This window comes from Patiria miniata, unplaced genomic scaffold (genome assembly GCF_015706575.1).
Source record: "Patiria miniata isolate m_02_andy unplaced genomic scaffold, ASM1570657v1 HiC_scaffold_27, whole genome shotgun sequence".
NCBI classification, from domain to species: domain Eukaryota; kingdom Metazoa; phylum Echinodermata; class Asteroidea; order Valvatida; family Asterinidae; genus Patiria; species Patiria miniata.
Window position 1 is genome coordinate 1,987,063 of NW_024037066.1, and position 20,492 is coordinate 2,007,554.

The 20,492-nt window shown below is 40.8% G+C and overlaps 1 protein-coding gene across 1 annotated transcript; it reads right to left on the minus strand.

Annotated features, from left to right (window-relative positions):
- Positions 1 to 512: 512 nt before the first annotated feature.
- Positions 513 to 18,731, minus strand: LOC119734558. Its single transcript, XM_038208092.1, has 3 exons — positions 18,222 to 18,731; positions 13,369 to 17,994; positions 513 to 833 (listed from the first exon to the last, which is right to left on the minus strand). Exons 1-3 carry the CDS (start codon positions 18,504 to 18,506, stop codon positions 513 to 515), a joined length of 5,232 nt encoding a protein of 1,743 aa, XP_038064020.1. The 5' UTR covers positions 18,507 to 18,731.
- Positions 18,732 to 20,492: the final 1,761 nt, after the last annotated feature.

Consider the following 20,492-nt stretch of genomic DNA (forward strand, 5'->3'; position numbering starts at 1 on the left):
GGTGTGCTGTGCATTGCATAGACCTGGGACACGATTGGGGATTTGGTGCAGTGCAAACTGTCCCACAATGCAGTGTAACATTATGGTCTGGCGGCTTTCCGTAAAAGTGTCCACGGCACATGAATGTTGATCTGGCCGGGGCACAAGGTAAAGAAAATCTGTCCAATGACAGCTCAAACAAATCAGATGTACTAGTCACGACCCAAATCCTTGCAAAGGGTGGTCAGTATGACTATGAGGTACTAGTCACCCGTATCCTTACAAAGGGTGGTCGGTATGGTCAGGCATACCACCATAATCAGAGTCCAACAGTTTGGGTGTTGAGTTTACCCATGGAGATATTACATAGTATACGAGCATGGAGGCATGGCTTGTCCTTCCGCTTCTCTCGGACCATGGAGCTGCTCGGTCAGATGGACCATTGTCGGTCAAAGAACACAAATGATGTCTAATGTTTACAATTACAGGACAGTCTCTCCGGCATCCTTTTTAACAGCAGTATTAATGTTATTTTAAGCGTAGACTTCCATGAAACTTGTGATGGCACATCGACAGAGAGGACACTTCGCAGCTGCGTTTCCTTGGGACCGTGCATGGCCTGTTGTCATATCCAAACACTTCTTGCAGAAGCAGATGTGCCTACAGGGCAGGATCAAGACGTTCTTGATGTTGTCATGGCAGACCACGCACACCTGATCATCGCGCTCCCCGAGTTGCCCCGCAAGGGTGGTGTTAGTTGAGGACTCAGTAGTGGTGGTAGTTGTGTTCTCAGTAGACACTATTTTAAAGGGGTCAAAACGGCTCACCATTGTGTTGCCCGACCTCAAGGCGATCTTTAACAGGGTGTAAAGCATGAAGATGATCAGGACGAGAAAAAGGCAGACAATGACAAAAATCCCAAGGTATAAAATCGCGGACAGAAGGGCAACAACGAGATCAACAAATAAACCAAACGCACTGATGATGGTTTGTAAAATTTCGCTTAAGTAAGCCTTAACCGCCATAACCGTCAGAAACGTCAGAACAGCGGTCCTGATCTTCCACAAATCAGCCACACATACGTGAAATGCATCAACAACAGCAGTCATTGCTCCGGTCACAAGACGGGAGTCTTTCAATGCCTGAAAAATTGTGTCAAATACTTTGATCAGAAACATCCCAAAAGACTCAACAGCACCGAACAACATTAAAATGATGCTCCTCGGAATTGCTAAAAGCGTGGATGGTGTTAGATATCCTGCAGAATCCAAAGCCCATATGTAAAATGCTATTGCTGTTAAAACAACCCCATATAATACACCGTAATAGATGGCTAAGAATAACGCCCATACAACATAGCAGGTGGCTTGGTAGATGCAATGGATCCAATACAAAGGCTGGCTGCAGACCCATAGGAAACTGCTAATCCAATATGTGACGCTCGCAATTATATCTGCCAATGCCATGATCTTATGTGTTCATGTCTTGCAGTGACAAAAGTTACACTTTTTGCATCCAGGTGTGATATATGTTACAGTTTACTTTACTACAAAGAATTCATGCTTCTATAAATAAAATTGCCTGCAAACAAGACAATTAATGTAGTATATATTTCCGCACAAGACATTTCTTAAGCGTGATTTTGGAGGCGTGCGTCACACAAAATGTCATATGTGTACAAAAAGGACACTCGGTCTCAGTCGATCAAGACATGTACAACACAATCCAGATGTGCTGGCAATCCTTGCATTCTCCTGTCCCAAAAAGCTGCGGCGTATTCATGAGCTGAGGAAAACATCAGTCAATGTTGAAGATACACGTATAAGCTTCTGGACGTTCTGGTACTAGTCTGAAATCACGAAATGACAAAGTGCTAATGATATACGTACACACATGTACATAATCTGCCGTATAGGTCCGAACCTCTTGATCTTGCAAATTTTTTTGTACATTTTTGTTCTCATTGTACAGCTCCGTTGGACAGTTTACTCAAATTGCTGTCGTTCCCTTTTTCACTATTTTCATTCTACTGACTACTGAGTGTTGCTTTTTATGAGACGGTGATTCTGGAAAAAGGCAGAAAAACGTATCGCTTCCATCACAGTTACCTAAAGAAACGAGAAGAACATATTAAAAAATGTGTTAGGCCTACATTGTAATATTGTAATATAAAAACATTTCTTGAAATGAATGCTGGCTGGGAACCGTGCACAATATGCCACACGCTCCTCGGATGGCTAAACAGCTAACTCGAAAACCAGTCTAGTACATACATGTTGCAACCAAATTCTATACAGTTCTGTAGATAGGCCTTAGAAAATGCACCTTTAATGTGACGTCACATGTTAGGTGATGACGTCATCATGACATGACTTTTTTGTTCATCTACAACACCAAACAGTCTATCCAGTTTCAACCCAATCGGAACTGTAGATACAACCTTCAAACTATGCAAATTTAATATCATGACATCATACAATTATGTCACGTGCGACCGTCTGCAGGTGCTGGTCTAAGTTTGTGCCAAATATAAAGGCAATCGGATTGATTTTATTGCCCAAAGTGCCATGCACGACGAAAACGTGTACAAGTGCTATGGGATTTTGACTGAAAAAGAACAAAAATGTACTCGACTGAGCATGAAAAGCAGGGAAATATTCGCGATTGTGTAGTTTAGGATTTCTGTATAAATTGTCGTCATATTACTTTTGGTATGGAGTATTTGATTACAGTTTATTTCAAAAAGCCTTTTCTGACGTAAAGTAGACTTCTCTGAATCCGAATGACATGCTTTTGTAATACTGGAAAGTTTTTCAAGACGGGATATATGCGATTTTCTTACGCGGGTTTCAATTTGGCTGGGTCAACCTTAATCCCGGAAGCAGGCGCATTGACGTGTACACTGGTATATTGGGCAACGCAGTCTCGTATTTTTTTTTTTTACCAATTTACCCAAGATTTCCCTAAAGCCTGCAATCTGTTTACGACATGGCTGTTTGTTCTGAATGTGGCACAACAACTTAGATTGTGTTCAGCATGGGGGAAAAGTGTCCTAAACTTCACAATCGCACCAATAGAACAAAAACAATAGCTGTTTCGGCAAGCTACAGAAACAGCCAAAAATACTTGAGCACTCTCTTTTTTTTGCAAAATATATCTATAGAGTCTAGTATAGTAAATACTGTACGATTAGTCTTCATCCAATCTCATTTGGACAATGGACACCCCAGGCCCAGTCTAGAGATACAGAATGAAAGGGCTTAAATTCCGAGTTGGGCCACATTTCAGATTATCTGGTACGTTTTGCATTCACAGGGTGTGTGAATGCCTTTCATTTAGATACCAGATAATCTGAAAAAACCCGGCTGGAAAAGGTGTTGACAGTCTTTACAAACTTTGTCATAACTTTTAAACAGAGGTCCAAATCACACAGAACAGTTTAATGAACCACATAAAATAAGGAGACAAACAGTCAAGCTGGTACATTAATGACAAACTATATACACTGGGAAGACAGAATGGATGATTGAAAATAATTTAACAAAAAAATTATTAGTTTTGGTTAATAACAAAGAACAAGTGACTCGGACTCGAGGCTTGTGACTCGAGACTCGGACTCGAACTTAACAAGTTTAAAAAATTAACCATTATTACAATATTAAATTAAAGAAAACAAATTGTAATTGTAACGTAAACTTAAAGGGATGAAAATATCATTACATTGTACAAAGAATTTAAAGAGGTTGTGGAATGCTCGAAGACATTTCCGTCATTTTTCGGGTATATGTAGCCTAAGGTGTGATGAAATAAAAACGACTATTGTTTCTGTCATGAAATGAGTACAAAGGATACTTTTGAGAGCTATTTTTCAGGTCCTGTTTCGACCCGAACGTGCAATTTGTGTAAAAGTCGTCGTTGCGGGCAGCAAACAAAACACAGTAAATCGTGACGTAATAAACAGGACTCGTTTATGCTACTCTGCATAACCCCGAACCCCACGCCGTAATTTTTTTGACCCACTTTTTGGGGGGACCAACTTTTTTTTTGGCCCCCCCCCCCAAAAAAATTGTGTTCTGGATCAGCCATTGATGTGTACCGGGGTACATTAACACGCATGCGATGCAATGTACATGCATATACACATGTATACAATAATGTGCAGGAAGCGTCAGCCTCAGCACATCACACCGTGGAGGATCAGGAAAGGAAACAGATGGTACAAAATACGGTAAATTTGAAATGTACAGTCGAATCTCGATAGTACAAACTCTGTTAATACAAAATTCTGGTTATAACAAGCAAAAACCTTAGTCCCGACTGTGCATTAAATGTGCACATTGGGACTGATGTTCCTCATAGTACACAATTCTGATATTAAAAACAATTTGGCAAGGTCCGAACAAGTTTGTATTAACGAGAATCGACTGTACTACAATTTCTAGGAATGTCCATTTTGTAACGAAATGCAAAATGAACTATGGCATTACAAAGAACCAGTAACGGTAACTGGGTCAAAGTTTATTTAATTTAAAAAAAAACAGAGTGGAGATTTCCAGGGTCGGTCAGATGAGGGCAGATGTCTTTTCTTTTCTTTTTTGGTTTGGCCTAACTATACTAACGACTAGCCCGACTGCGTCTGGCCGTACAGTACTATCGCAAGCTCTGTGGTACGCGTACTACAGAGCTTGCGATAGTACTGTACGGCCAGACGCAGTCGGGCTAACTAACGACCACATTAAAACATCAGATTTCACCATCAAAACGGCCACAAATTTACTAGATATACACGCCACCTGAGATCTAAGTACTAAGTAGAGAGGTCGATGACTGTTAAGATCGAGGTAGTAGGTTTACGATCTGGATGAAAAGTAAAATGTTCCGTTCAATTCCGAGAGCCCAATGGCGTATCCAGTGGGGGCAAAGGGCGCAACTTGCCCTCTGGCGGATTTGTTGAAGTTGTTCCTTGTAATAGACCACTAATAGACCACGGCCGGTAGAGCGGCTAAGGAGAATAATCGTGTATTTCTTCAGGAAAGCTCGAAACTTCGTACATGGGTAGTATGGTACCTAAGGACCATTAAAAAAAATGGACCCCACAAAATAGCGCCCCCTGTTGGCCGCCATCTTTAAATCAAATATGGCCGCCAAAATAGTATATTTTAGCCAATATCTTCCTATATACAGCACTTAGGACCGTAAATGAAGCATCTTTACCCATGTTTTCAATATCAGGCAACATCATGGAATCATCAGAAATTATGTCAGATGTCCGCCATATTGGATTCAAGATGGCCGCCATAGTTTCAACCTTTTCAAATAACTCATAATCTAGGTAATATAGAACATAGTTCCGAAGTTTTAATCCAATGTTTTATCCAGCAATGAAGTGTCACCATCCAAAATAATGTCAGACTGCGTCCATCTTCGATTTCAAGATGGCTGCCGAATGTTTAACTTTTGTTAAAGGCCCACTTGCCTGGATTGTAAACAAATGATTTTGGCATAGTGGGTCTTACCTAGTGGATTTACTCAAATTTGGGAACGAATGTGACCCAAAACTATGAGCTTGGTAGATGGAGCAGTTCTGGATGGTCTGGTGCCAATTCTGTCCTGGAATAGGCTTCTTTTGAGCCAATCACTGGCAGGATTCTTTGTTTACAATCGAAACAAGTGCCTTTAATATCCCATAATCTAGGTAAGATAGAAGCGAAATCCTACATGTCCAGCACATTGTAGCTACCTTAACCTCATAACAGCTACCGTCACACTTGCAGAGTTGGGTGCATTTCCAGAGGTCAAAAACCTTGGTTTAAAACTTGGAAATTTGTTTCTATCTTACCTAGATTACGAAATATGCGGCAAGTTGAAACCATGGCGGCCATCTTGAAATCCAATATGGTGTTTGTAACAGATAACATGGCATCATCTGCGAACTAGCCTTTTTCAATATCCATACGGTTTAGTAATTCGTACGTACGAATTAGTATTTCGTACGTACGGTTTAGTAGTTCGTACGTACGAATTAGTTTTATTTTTAACCATGTCCTATCTACACTTCCATATGTTCCAGGCAATCATTTACAAAAATATCAATATTGGGATGTTCACATCTGGCAAGTTTTTGGGCTGAACCAATCAACATGCTTTTTGACTTGGTAGTATTCAATTTTAAAGGGAATGTACAACATAGGCTTTTGCTGCAATTTTAAGCAATACATGGATTTGGAAGATTAGTATGTTATAGAAGATATTATTAAACTGACTTGTTTCACGTTTGGGGCTTGTAGATGCTGGAAAAACCAAGAAAACCTATCATGTTCTTGTAGTCTGGCTCCCTGACTCCACTTAAGATGAAACGGAGCAATTAATACACTTTGGGGATTTGTAAGGTCAGAGAATCAGTCTAGCAGGCTTGTACCCCTTCACATGTGTGTAATCAATTGGAAAGAAATGTCAGAATAACTAAATATGAAAAATCAGGAAATGTTTTTTAAAATAGCCAGTTTTCTCCAACGCTGGTCGACCGACCAGCGCTGGAAAAATACACTTTTTCTTGACAATGTCAGCATACCGGGAGCCACAATTTTAAAGGATGCTTTAGACCATCAGTCCCTAACAATTCAGTAAGGTATTTCGTGATAATTTGATCATTTCGTTTTTTGATGTTTGCAAATGATGTGTCTTCCCTTTAATCTATTGTCAATGAGCCAGGCATGCGTCGTGGTTGTGCCCAGTGTTCAAGAAATGATTGCACAGAGAGAGTGTCTTTCGAGATCGAGCACGATGCCGTTACCGACGTTCAACTGGTTCTCGTTTGTAAATTTGTAAGCGCAAGTGAATTTCGAACAATAAAGGTGGTCGGGAACTAGGGCAGTTGAACTAGTTTCGCTCATAAATTCTACCCGTATTGATCATGAAGGGAACCAGTGTAAATAATTATGTATTACGTGACAATGGATCGCATTACGTGAAAGCGATTTCGCCGCACTCGATCTCGAACGTTGTTTATTTCCGTTCTCGTTTACATCACGATCAACGCGCTGGGCACAATCACGATGCCCCTGCCTTCCCATTCAAAAGAGTTGGAAGTCATACGGTGCCCACGAACTAATGATGTGCATCGGGTCTGGTCTACCAGGCCAAACTGATCTGTCGCTTAACATGACATTCGAAAATTGAGAGTATAAACAAATTCCCTTACAGGGAAAAAGGCTAGTTCGCAGATGATGCCATGTAATCTGTTACAAACACCTATTGTTATTATAGGAATTTACTATTTAGGTGTTGGGCCTTGAGCCAAACACCTCTTGTTTTTCTACGTATAGGCCTATACTATTATTGTTGTTTTTATTCTTATTCTCCTCAGCAAGTGCTTCTCCAGAACTGTTTATCAAAATGACAACATATTTGAACTTCAATTGTTGCCTATGACAATTCTCTGAATGTCATTCTAGTCAATTTGTTAAATTTCTTGCCAACAACACAAACGTGATAGCCCAACACCGTGTGGTTGTTCCTACAACCTCTAGTTGTTATTTTGTATGTATATTTTATTAATTTTGTTGATGCGTTGTACAAAATGTGATATAGCCATGAGTTGTTGCCAGGCCGAGTCCGGGGGGGGGGGCCTACAGGTTGAACAGCAATTGTGCTGAGTCCTGGCTAGCCGTAAGAGCTTTCGTCGATATTCTATTAATCTGACCATGATTGATACATTAAAATATAAAATATCAATCTCACATGAAAAAAGCTTTCAATTGTGTACGAAAATTGAATTTAAACCTTGAGGTTTAGACAATCAACCGTGGTGTGTGAATTTTGTTAACAGATTTACTTCTTTCAACTCCCTTACCTATAAGTACAATTCACATTGTTTGCAAATTGTGTTACATATAAATAGGCAATAAGATTCCAATTCCATCAGGTGACGATATGCTTACGAAGGTTTATGAATATTTTCTCACGATTAGTTTAATTCTGCAACGAATGTCAAAATAACGCAAAGGATCTTTTTATGCCCAAGCTCGTTTTTTTTCTAGCTCTTGACCTTTAAACTGTTGAAGTATTGTACAAAAATATAACTTAACAGGTTCAGCAGGATTGGCGACTACATGCAGATAATCATCAACTTCTTTTAGACACATTGTTGTTATTTCATTGTGTTGAATGGTGTCGGAATGAGAATTCCATAATTCACTCTAAAGTCCAGAACACTGATTATGCAGGAGAGTAAACACTGCCTCGCCTACTAGTGATAGCAGCAATAATAGTTAATACTTTCGCAATTGTCGAAAATATGTTCAATGTAAAATTGTAATTCGTCGCTTGGAGATATTATCCGGGGCCAAGTCTTGACAGGCCAATAATGACACTACGAAACAACTTAGCAGCTCGGGTTGTTGCAATTTGCTCGTATTACATGTACTTGCTTGTGATATAAACACAAAAATCAGTGGCATTATAGTCGTCACCGTGTATACCATGCGAGGTACATGATAACAATAAGTTTTGACAAGACACGGTTGAGGGCCAAGAGTTGTTGTTAGGGCTAGTCCTGAAGGGCCTAAAGGGCCAAAAGTATATGTGCTGAGTTCTGATCGGATGTAGGCCTAAGAGATTTTGACAATATTCTGTATTAAACTCGCCCATCATTAATGCCTTATATGTTACAGAAGTAATTTGTGAGAAGATCCTTCGGTTTATATAAGAAACTAATAAGAATGAATTATCAACTTTGAGGTTTAGACAACAACCAAGCTGTATGAATTTGTCACAATTTTTATTCAATTCTATAAGCTATATAAGTCCAATTCACATTGTTTCGAAAATTGTGTATCTTTTCACTATGCAAATCAGTTCCCAAATTCTTCAGCTCATGATGTGCTAACACAGTTGTATCAAAACCAGAAAATCTGAAAATGTAATACCTATACATGTACATGTAGTTTTATTCAATTCTATATCAAAAGACACCAATTGTCCAGCCTGAGAGCATTGAGTTGCATAGTTCAGATGTACGTTTCCACTTTTCCAAAAATGGTTTTTGTGGTTTTTCGTATCTGGCAGTCGACACAGCAGTGGGTTGCAATGTGTAACAAATTACTAAGCAAAAGAGCTAAAGCAATCGCTAAAGAGGAATATTTGCTGATCATTATTTATCTTAATTTGCAAAAAATTGGCGACTCATATGGAAAGACTCATACATGTATGTACTTCTTCAGCTTCTAATATTGAATTTTAATGGGTTTTGTTTTGGAAGTATTGTAGAAATGTACAATCTGAGTCCAAGAAGCTATAGTTTTCAGTGTTTGATTACATGAGTATTAAGTGTTTGAAAGAGACACTTGGCGTCTACTGCAAAGGGATATTATTATTATTATATTATTATTGTTATGATTTGAGTTTTAGACATATTCCGTGCCCGGCCGGCCGTGCGCAGGCCAGCCCCCATGGTGTATAATAAACTGTGAGTGTCTCCTGCCCCTCATTCTGTAAAACAAAACTGTTTTTCATGCGTATGAGCGAAGTGAAGTAGCATGAAAATTAGGTAAAACCGACCCGAACTGATCCGACCCGGAAAAAAAACGAAAAGAAAAACCGATATACCTGGCTTAGACAAAGTGATCATTTTTTTTGTGCCTGCCTACGGAAGACGGATCAGTAAGATTTGAGGCTTTGCATGGTGGAGATACTAAATAATGAAAGTTTTGCGGAAACACAATGTGCAAATAATTTCTCAACTAAGAGAATTGTTCTGAAAAGAACCAGAGGTATAACGTCGACGTTCCGGTCAGTATGCTCTGACCGTCTTCAGGAGATTTGGATCATTACCGCGAAATTAAGGATCATTACCGCGAACGCAAGGAGAGCCCGATTTTAGACAAACTCACTGCAAATTTGGCCTGAAAATTCAATTTTCCTGGCTATTAACCAGGTGAGTAGGCATATATCTTCTATGGTTGAAATCAAGTGAGAAAAATGGTTCCAATTTCGATTTCCTTAAAATCAACTTTTCCACACAAATTAAGTCATGTCCGGAGAATGCCTGGTCACGTATTCGAGCTGCATTCATGATGTGGCTATACCGTGCCACGGAGGAAAGATGGAATTAAAAAAAATACTGTACCAGTCATCCAGCTGTAGCCGAAATGCAATCGTCCGCACCGAGTCGGAAAAATAACTTGAAAAGACCAGCATTTCATCAGTGTCCTCGAAGTCGAACATTAAATAAAACTAGAAGAAATAGTTCATTAACAATCTGCCAAAAACGAGGCGGGGCGTAGTGTAAATCCCAACTGAATGACGACAGTAAAATTTCCAGGAATTCCCAATATTTTCTAAAAACGGAGGTTGGTAATGTAGGGGTGCAGACCAGTAAATCGGTCCGAAATTGCCTGCGCCGGCCAAATCACGATTTGCATGCCCTCAAAATCTTCGGTATTTGAGCATGCTGTGGGCCATGAACTTGAGGGTTTGTAAAAAATATGAGTGGAAACCGTGCACAGGACTTGGAGCTTGCAGTTCTGTGTAATTTTGATGTAATTTGGACCCTAAAAGCGCTCTACTTTGCAATGGAGTGTAGGCATCGTTTTTCAAAATGGCGATGGGCTTCAGGACTATTTTCAGGGATGATCATCTTCAGATGGAAATTTCTCCTAAAAGTCATTAGTTGACCCCCGAAAATTGAAAAGAAAATGAAAGATGATGTAATAAGCTTTAATTTGATGTGTGTCTCGAACACCTTGGAGAGTTGTGAGTATTTTTCCCGAATTTTTGATGTGGGAGCATTTACCATTGGGGTCTATAGAAGTTTATTTACTGGTCTGCTACCGTAGGGAACCGTGCCTGAGCAAGGGCGGCCTCTCTAGTCCTTTCCAATATTATGTCTATGACGTATCTGATTTGCAGTTTCTTTATGAAACATTACTTTGTTGATGACCTTTGTGCTTCAACTTCAACAACATGAGAAGCTAGTCCTTAGGTCCATCCCTCACAATTTAATTTCGGATTATTATTGTATAATTTTATACTTCCGATTCAAATATTTAATACATGTAATTTCAAATTATCGCTTATAGTTTCATTGTCTGGTTGAACGTTTGTCGAGGTGTTTGCCCTAGCGTATAAATATTCAGACGAGTGATTTGGCAGCTCCCTCGATATACTTTTCTCGGTCTTTTTCGGAAGATTCTTCAACCGAACACATTCACAGCCACACTTTTTTTATCATTTTTGGTGCGCCAGGATGGCTTTGCCATGACGGCCATGTGTCCTGCGGGGTAGAGCATCAGAGTAACCTTCATAAAGTTCATTTTCGCTCTGCTTCTCATCCTTTTCTGCCCCGGTCCCGTTTTTTTTTTGGTCAAAAAAAAAACTGCAAAGAGAGAAGAAAAACTGTGGAAATGCAAAATAGCGCTCTGTGGCACTAACGTTGTTCGTTGAAGTAAAACAAGTCTTTGTTGTTGCTGAGCCTGCATGCGATACAGGCGGCCGTCACACTAGACTTGAGCATTAAGTTGGTATCTTCCATAGAGCTATATTAAATTTAATATAGCTCTATGGTATCTTCTTTTTATCGTGTTCACATAAATCTATGTTCTTAATTCTTTATCTTTGGGTTTTTGATCATCTGTTTTCAATTGTGATCTTGGTTATATATATATATTTGTTTACATCTCTTTAACTGTTCAGATGTTTGATCATCTTAGAATCCCTTTTTGTCTCTCTTTATTTTGGAATGATGAGGATACTGTCTTCTGCCAGTATCCTCAGTATCTGCCAAGCATCTACATTTGAAGTTCTCATGTAACACCCATGAGCTGCCATGTTGATATTTCTAGTGCTTCAAGCTAACAGTGTGCAAGGTGAGTAGTGTAGTCTAAGCATTTGACCTCGTTTTCCGGTGGAGGATCATGATCCTCATCGAGGATCATATCGGTTACCCCGCCGAGGATCATAGGAGGAGGGGTGGGGTGTGTGTCTGTGACGAGATGACGTCATGGATCGAATGACAAATCGATGAGGTGGGGATTAGCGCTGCCACGGGTATTGTAATGGTAGAAGACAATGGGGCGACAAAAGTAGTAAGAGCGAAAGCGGGCGGACGACGATATAAACAATGGGCGCGTGTTTGAATGGGTTTATCGTGACAATAACAAAATATTAAAAGCCACGTGTATCCAAAAAAATATATATGTACATGTATTGTATATAAACATGTATATATCCTTAACCAATACATACACACAAAACTAAATAAAAGACTACTCGGGGTGCCTAAAACCAACCGGAACTCACCAGAACATTCCTTGAGTGGTCAACGGGCGATATACATGTACAGTTTTCAAGTATTTTATTCATAACACTGCAAACATATAATACTAAATTACAATCAATGCTAAATTTATAGTAATGTACAATATTAGTAAAATAATAAATAATTAAAAACAAACTATTAATTATAATAGTCAATAAATAAATAAATAAATAAAAAAATAACAAAAAGGAATAAAAAGAATTAAAAAGAACAAAAAAAAAATGATTAGGTTCAGCACCCAGATTATTCTCAAAATGATGGGAAAAAAACAACAAATTTGGTTTACACTTATTAGTCAGTCTGCCCTTATAAGTTTAATTTCTCGTATTTGAACAAACTTTAAATAAAAATCATAATACAAAAACAAAAACCACCATTTGCCGTCCCGCCGACTCGCATTAAGATGCGTTGTGTATTTCGCAATTATTTTGCGTTGTGTATTTCGACTCCCCGCGTTAAAAAAAAAAAATTCATCCACATTTGTTATTTTCGTAATTATCAGAATTCCGTTCAGTTGCTCCGTTTACGCGAGCATGTTCAGTACATGTAGTTCGATTGCAGAGAGTTTTGAAGAAACTTCAATGACCACTTTTGTTTAGATAAGTTTTTCGAACTTCGTATGTAAAACAAACAACTAATAAATATTGAGAAAAAAATGAAGTAAAACAATTTGTTTTTCGTCCACAACATAATTCCAATTCAATAATTCCAATGATTGAAAGACAATTAAAATGTACAATATTTTTGTATTAAAGTAAGGAAAAAACACATTTCCAGGGACATTAGACGTTTTATAAGAATATAGTGTTTGTTTTGTGAAGTATGAAACTGGTAAACACACATAATTCAAAACAACTTCGTGGGCAAAGTGATGTGGAAAAGCGAGCTCATAACTCTTTCCACAATCTTTTGTTTTGTTATTGAAAAAAAAAAAAAAAAAAAAATTAAGATAAAAATCTGATATTCGTTATGGTAAATAGCCTACTACCATTTTACAAATCAAGATACGAGGTAGATACACCGTCCGAGGCTACTTTTCTCTTCGGATAGAGATAGCTGAAAGCTGTTTTCACTTGTTCGTACGTGTACATGCCGTCGTGTTGCATCCTGAATCCTCGGTTGACTCCTCCACTAGCTGTCTGGGATGTTATGACCTCCATGTACTGTTGCTTGGTGATGTCATTATTGGCCTTGTTGAGCCCTTTGCAGCTGATCTTATTCTTGGATCCGAAGCAGTAGTAGGTCTTACTGCAGAGAGCAATAATCCCATCGCCTTCCCACTCCACCTTAAACAACCCTGGAGTCCGCTTGTCGTAGGCGCGGTGAGGGGCGGTGTCGTCGCGGGGAAACCACTGGTGCTTCTCTCTCAAGTACTGCTCCTTCATCTCCTCCTTGATGACATCGTCTAAAGTATTTCCCGAGATGGCGAGATAAGCCGAATCCGTGTCCATCTCGCACATCTGGAAGTCAGAGGGGTGGACAAACTTGATTAAGAAGTCATAATAGAACTCCAGCATGCGCAATTTCGCGAACTGATAAACAAAGAAGCCTATTTGGAGCGGTAAATTGAGCCGGATCATCTTCTTAGCCATGTCCACTTCGTACACGTCATCATCAAGCGCGTGAAGTGCGCGGAAATGGGACTTGTTGACGTACCGAGGAGCATCTGCATCGTTGCACACGCGGACGTTCATGTGTCGCTCCTGATTGGTGACCGTCTTCCCGTAGGCCGAGTTCCCCAGCAGCTTCATAGTGTCGGCCAAGATAGCTTTACTCGGGTCAGAATCTCCAGCCCTCCTCGCGTCACTCACCGCATCGCCGAACGCCTCGAAACACTTATTCTTTTTGAACTGGATAACTTCGTGTACGTGGAGGACCTCCAGACCATGATTGAGATACCATTGGAGGAGGGGAGTGGCCAACAAGATGCGTGTGCCGAACATGCTGCCAATCAAACTGCGCCGTGGTGTATTCATGATTCCTTCTCTCTCGGCATAACTTTGCATGTGGTCACCGATGTCATTTCTGGTAATATCTATGTTCTTAAAAATAGGTGGCATTTCAGCAAAGTGATCTCTCGAGGCCTCAGGTACTTGGATATCACACTCGATCAGACCGAACATGGACCCATCCATGACTGCTTCGAGGATCTCCCGTTGAGTCATATTTGCCTTACCGCAGTGAGGCAGTCTTGACGTTTGTAGAAAGCTTTCCACCGTCTGATCAGTTGCCTGTAGTTGACGCCATTCACACTCCCACATTTCGACCAGGTTGTACCCCTGCTGACGAATGTACGCAGAAGTCTCTTCTGTTTGACGCCTGAGATCGTCTCTGCTCACTTTTCTGACTTTGTTGAATTCATTGGGATTCAAGTGACATGGATGCCCGTGCCAGTAACAACCGTGGAACTGGTAGACTGTGTTGGTGTCGCTGCAGTAGCCATCCACCGGAATCATTCGCTCACACACACGCTTTTCCGTGCTATTGAATTGATGCCGAATGTGGACATCTTCGCAATGGGCCACCCAGTCTAGCCACTCTGTGGCCATAACACCGAATTTATGGCTCCTGATTGGCTTGAAGTCTTGGTCGGCCTGTCTCCTTATACACGTCCCCACAGGCATCTCTTGCATCAGAGACCATAAGTACAGGGCATTGGCGTCAAATCCTACGATGTTTTGACACAGTTTGGTGCCTCCCCGGATGAATGTTTTCCCCTTCTCATGGTATCGATGGAAGACGAGAGACGGGCCACCCACGATGTTGTCTTTGAGTTTGTAATAAAGGTCCTTGTTCGCTTCGTCTATGAGGCTGAAGAAGGTGTCTTTCGGCAGTGTAAGGAATAGGTAGTGTAGTGACAGACCCGGGACCGAGATGGCGCATTTAAACATGTCCATCTGCCGCTGTCTGTAGAATGCAAACATCTTGTCTACCGCATCGAGAAAAGGAACCACGTCCAGGTTGTTGTACCAAACGAGAAAATCCCGTACTGTGTTCATACTGTGCTCCTTCCACACGCTCTGGCAGTACTGGTATTCCTCCTCGGATATGTTGCATCCCTTCAACTTGCTGTAGAAGGCCTGATGAGGTGGAAGTGACCCGACTTCAAGTTTGTCCAGATCATCTACCCACTCGTACGGGAAAAATCCTTTGGTGAGGGGGCAGTCGTACGCCTTTAAAAATTTTGCGTAGCTGTATCCGGGAGCAAGGTAATTGGTGATATCAAGAAACTTCAACTTCTCGGTTTTGAGGGCCATGTACGTGCTGGTTCTTTTGATGATCAATTTCAGAGGATCTGTTTCTTGAAGTACCGGGTACAGATAACGCTTGATGACGTTGATATCGTATTTCCCAGAGTTGAAACCCAGTACCGGTAACTCTTGAAGATATTCGTCTAACTGCTCCCTGAGTTTGTTGATGTGCTTGTGCAGTTTGCTTTGCGGCATTGACTCGCTTTGCATGTCCTCAATCATCTCATCCATCTTCTCAAAAATGACTTCATATTTCTCCAGAAGTGTGTCGTACGCAGCCAGACTGATGGTATGTAAGTAGTCGACCATGTCTGATACCAGTTCACGCGGGTTGCCGTTACTGACAAAACACCGTGGTGCCTCGTAGTCCGGAATATTACTGGCTATGCTGCAACTGAGTAACTCGTGACGTGCTTCCCATCGCAGTTTTGCGTCTCGCTGGCGCATTGAGGGAGATACGGATTGGAAGTAGCATTCGTAATCGAACGTGGCCCTGTAGGGGTAATATTTCATGTCCTCCTCTACATCTATGCCGACCTCGGATAACTTGTCGAAGATTGTTAAAGGCAGTTGGTAAGAACCCCCACTAAACTTGTGTTTAACGTTGACGTCACACGTGATCTCATGGGTCATAAGATTCCACGATCTTGTAAACACGGTGTTGCACTTGGAGCAGGCGTACGATCGGCTGTACTTACTGAGATCAGAAATGTAGGAGAAATGATTTCCCCACAGGTTAAGATACAGAGTATCGGGATAGCGGCGGTGAGAACGCCTGATCAGTTCCACCTGGATCGTGGGTTTGTTCGGACATTGTTCCTCCCCTGTCATCTTATCAACCTCGTTCGCGTCATCATCATCGTCATCGATCTCTGCCGGCAGCAACGTGTACACCTGCACATTCACCTTAAACACCACCTCGGCAATGGCCAGCTCATCCATCGTTATGCCGTCTACCCGATCTTTACCCGCAGCCTGGCGGTATGTTTCGACCAGATGATGTACTGCTTTTTCAGTCGAGTGTGAATTGGTTCCCCTATGCACGGCCAGACAACGAAAGAAACAAAAATTGTCATCCAGCATCTTTCCGGTGTTTGTGTTTCGGAGCAAATTTGTCAGACCCCGATTGTTAGCGACGTAGTGCGGAAGTTTCTCAACGGGTGAGCCGATGGGAAACTGCGGCATTTTGTTGACGTAGACCGTCACGTTGGTGGTTGCTGCAACGGTCCACTTTGTGTCGGGACGACGCAGAATTCCGTACTGTAAGATGTCAGTCTCTCGGACTCTCTCCCTTACACGATCCATGTCTTGTTCCGTTGCCACAGTCTCCGGGGTAGAGAACAGCCTCGCATTATTTTGACTGGCGTGAAAGTACCTCAGCTGACCCGTCTCCGAATGACGTAGGATAAACCCAAACGATAAGTTGATCTTTACTCGGCATCGAAGGCGCTGAAATATCATTCTCAACGCCAAATCTACGTCTATGGTCGAGTTTCCAGCCAGTCGAAAATTGTATACATCTTGAATGCGGCGGCCGGTTGTGTAATGCGTGCGAATGGGCAGCCAGTGTCGACGGAGAGCTTTGAGAATATCATCAGCCTCTTGCAAGTTTTCTTCGCCGAAATCATCAGCTGGAAACTCGCGGGGATCTTCGGGAACAGTTTCAGGTGACTCAGGACGGGAAATTTGATGTGATAACGGTTCTTCGTGTATTGACGGTGGAGTTGCACCGCTTTCGTGGTAGGTTTTGATGTGTCTCCTTAGGCTGTCATGTCGACTGAAAGACTTGTCACACAGCGGGCAGATGTGCCCCTGTGATGCCTGTGGTGGGGAAGGTAGTGGTACGCCAGTCGGTGATGTTGAAGTAAGGACATTGGGATCAGCCTCCATCATATCGGGGTCTTCTTTGTTCTCAGAGACGAATTGACTGGGTTCGGGGTTTGGCTCGAACGATATTGGATAAGATGCCGACACTCCACGGTGGTCGTTTTGAAGATGACGCAACATATGACTTACTCTCTGGAAAACGTCTCCGCAGGCTGAACAGGTTGATTTCGTAATACTTGGGCTTTTGGCCTGGGGAGGGTTACAGTCAGTTCCGGCTTCAGCAATGGTCGACCCTGCACTCTCTTGACCCGAAATTTGACGGGTGGTGGACGGCAGCTGATCTGCGCTGTGGTTCTTGCGATGCCGTTTTAAGTTGTCGGGACGAGAGAACACTTTGTTGCAAACCGGACAGGTCACGGCCTTCCTGTTGACACTCGGACCGCTCTCGTGAAGCTTGCGGTGTCGGATGAGGTTGGTCAACTGACGGAAGACCTTTCCACACGTCCCACATGGGTATCGTCCACCTTTGGCTGCCCTTTCGCCTTGTTCTTGACCCCCTCGTCCATCCTGCAATCCTTGCTGCTTCACCGCGGCTGACGGCTCGGGAGGAACGTCAACAATCTGCAGGTGTGGAGAAAAAGAAACAGGATCGTTAGTACATAATGTTCACTTTTATATACATGTTTTAACATAAAATGCGATGAATACATAGACATTTCGATTTTATTAACTACATTACTAAATAAGGAAAACAAAATTTGAGTCTCAACAAGATGGTTTGTAAATTCACAGTAATGTACAGTGTATCTGAGTGATATTTGTTTTTCAGACGGTTGTTTTATACTTACCATAAGCTGATCTTCATCTTGATCGATGTCCCACTCCTCCTGCAAGCATCGAAGGAACTGGTCACTGGGAGGGGTGCTTGTCGGAAAGGGTTTCATGGCTCCCTGATGGCTCATTTTGAAACTTGAGGGTATCTGGGTTATATGAGGAAAAAAATTGTTAATGTAAAGACAAAACTCATACCATTCCTCTACAAATGTAGATGTACATGTATTATTGTACACGTTGCAGTTAATAGGACACTTACTCGAGACTCGAGATCGATGTGACGATGTCAATGTCCACATTCAAACTGATCCTCTTGATGACAATCCTCAACTTATATACCTTCCAGATGACGAAAATCTCTCCTTTTTTCCACAAAATCTAAAAATAGCGCAGCATATTTATTGTTATGCTAATAAAAGAACGGTACGTTGAAATACTGTTTGAATATTAATTTTCTTTTTTTTTTTTAAGTAGGCCTACTCTTTTTTTTTTTAACTTAATCTAAAAATAGCGCAGCATATTTATAAAAGAACACTACGTTTTAAATATAATGTTTGATTGAATTTTCATTTCTTTTTTCTTTCCTCTTAAGTATTTTATTTTTTTTTTAAATTAACGAAGAAATGGAAAAAAAAAAAGTTGATTGCGTTCACGTTGGTAAACAAGGTGCCTCTTATAACAATGTAATTCGGAAATGAGCAAGAAAGGAGCAAAAGAGCAAGGCAGGAGTAAGAAAAGAGCAAGAAAAGAGCAAAAGAGCAAGAAAAGAGCAAGAAAAGAGCAAAAGAGACAAGAAAGGAGCAAAAGAGCAAGAAAGGAGCAAGAAAAGAGCAAAGGAGCAAGAAAAGAGCAAGAAAAGAGCAAAAGAGCGAAAGAGTAAGAAAAGAGCAAGAAAAGAGCAAGAAAAGAGCAAAGGAGCAAGAAAAGAGCAAGAAAGAGCAAAAGAGCAAGACAAGAGCAAGAAAAGAGCAAGAAAAGAGCACGAAAAGAGCAAAAGAGCAAGAAAGGAGCAAGAAAAGAGCAAGAAAGGAGCAAGAAAAGAGCAAGAAAAGAGCAAAAGAGCAAAAAAAAGAGCAATAGAGCGAAAGAGTAAGAAAAGAGCAAGAAAAAAAAAAACCAGCAAACGAACAAGAAGAAAGTAAGACATGAAACGAAGGAGCATTAAAAGAGCAAGACGTGAGCAGATGAGCACTAAAAGAGCAAGGGGTGAGCAAAAGAGCCCGAGCAGCTGAAATGAGTAGCTACATATCAAATGTTTTCATCCGGATTTTAGATTCGGACCTTATGAAGTAAGCTTTGGTGTTTTAACGTGGCCGTGTTTGTTCAGTGTGTACTTTTCTATGGTTTGATATTGAGTTACGGCTTGTGTTGAAGCGTCTTGTACGTCTTGTGGGTTACTTCAATGTTATTTCTTGTTTTCTAATACCCTGCGTTTGTTTTGTTTTGCGACAAACTATATATTTAATGAATACGTACACATTTATATATATATAATAGTATTCGATTCAAGAAAGCATGTCAAGAACTGTATCTATTAAATTTCACCTTCATCCGCAATTGGGTAATGCTCTTTCGTCTACATTCACACACCGCGTCTCGATAGTTGGCAATCATAGAGTGTTCCTTATTTGTTATACATGTAGGATTATCTTCGAACTCTATAATACGCATTCGGCGCTAATCCTCACGATCGATTTGTCCATCGATCCATGACGTCACTACGCCACAGACACACCTCGTTTTATGATCCTCGTCGGGGTTACCGATATGATCCTCGATGAGGATCATGATCCTCCACAAAATAATTTAAAAAAAATTACAATGTAACAAACATAAAAATCAAGTCACAAAAAAAGAGAGAAAAATTGTAACTCGTTGTACAAACCCATGTCACTATTAATGAAGAGCGGGAGACGTTTAATCCGTCAATAAAACACAAACGAAGGTAAATTTGTTGGACAAAAACGGATTAATACTGTGAAGAACTGATCAACGAAGGTCCACTCGTTTTATTTTGATTTTTAAGTTGAGATTTTTTTTTTATTTTTTTTTTTATTACATGTATACGTAGTGTATACATTTACCACTCAATTGTTTAGCAAATAGTCATAATGCTTTTGTGTTAATAAAAGTATAAGTAAAATTAATTAAAATAAATCTTCAAAAGACAGAATCTCGAAGCCTGAATGTGTCTTTATTCGCGTGTGAGAACTGCGTTGCCCTAAGGGGACAAAATATGTTACAAACACTGTGCAAGTCAACTCTATCTTCTTTTACACATGTAT